The sequence below is a fragment of the Buceros rhinoceros genome, unplaced genomic scaffold, assembly GCF_000710305.1.
Source record: "Buceros rhinoceros silvestris isolate BGI_N320 unplaced genomic scaffold, ASM71030v1 scaffold32240, whole genome shotgun sequence".
NCBI classification, from domain to species: Eukaryota; Metazoa; Chordata; class Aves; order Bucerotiformes; family Bucerotidae; genus Buceros; species Buceros rhinoceros.
In genome coordinates, this window is record NW_010390714.1 from 33,264 (window position 1) to 33,836 (window position 573).

General features: G+C 55.3%; 1 protein-coding gene across 1 annotated transcript in view; it reads right to left on the minus strand.

The window, feature by feature from the left end:
* LOC104495799 (endothelin B receptor-like) overlaps positions 1-468 on the minus strand; it is a 26,191-nt gene extending 25,723 nt beyond the window's left edge. The window contains exon 1 of the mRNA XM_010138818.1: positions 405-468. Within this exon, the coding sequence (XP_010137120.1) occupies positions 405-468 (64 nt within the window). The remainder of the gene's footprint in view (positions 1-404) is intronic.
* Positions 469-573: the final 105 nt, after the last annotated feature.

Consider the following 573-nt stretch of genomic DNA (forward strand, 5'->3'; position numbering starts at 1 on the left):
CCTATGTAATGGGGACTGGCCTGGGGAACAGCCCAACAGCCACCACAGCTCGATCCTGGGGGTGGAAGGCTGAGCTGAGCCAAATCCAGTTTGTATTCCCTGCACATCCCCATTCACAGGAGGGGATGGCAACAGGTTTCCTCTCGGCTGGAGCTAGGGACTCTGCCCTTAGGGTGGCTGGGTGCACCCACAGCCCGTGGGGAAGGGGCAGTGCAGTGGGCTAAGAGGGTCCGACCCTTTGTGAAGGGTCTTACAGGGTGGGAGGGGAGCAGGCTGGAATTTATTCTGAGCTCATCAGAGAATTAATTCCTTATCCTTTGGGATGAGGCGTGATGGTTATGGCTCTCAAAGCCCAGGTGCTGCCCCGCATCCAGGGGCACGGGCAGAGAGGAGATTGTGCTTACCCAGGGGCAGGGGCTCCGACAGGACCACTGTCCCCTCTGGAGGGGGGATACTCGGTTTGGACATCCTTTCAACTGCAAACTGTCTCCACTGGGATCCCAGGGCCTATTATAGACTGATTAAATATTAAAACAATTCATTTTGTACTTAAACTGTTCCGAAGGTTCCTGC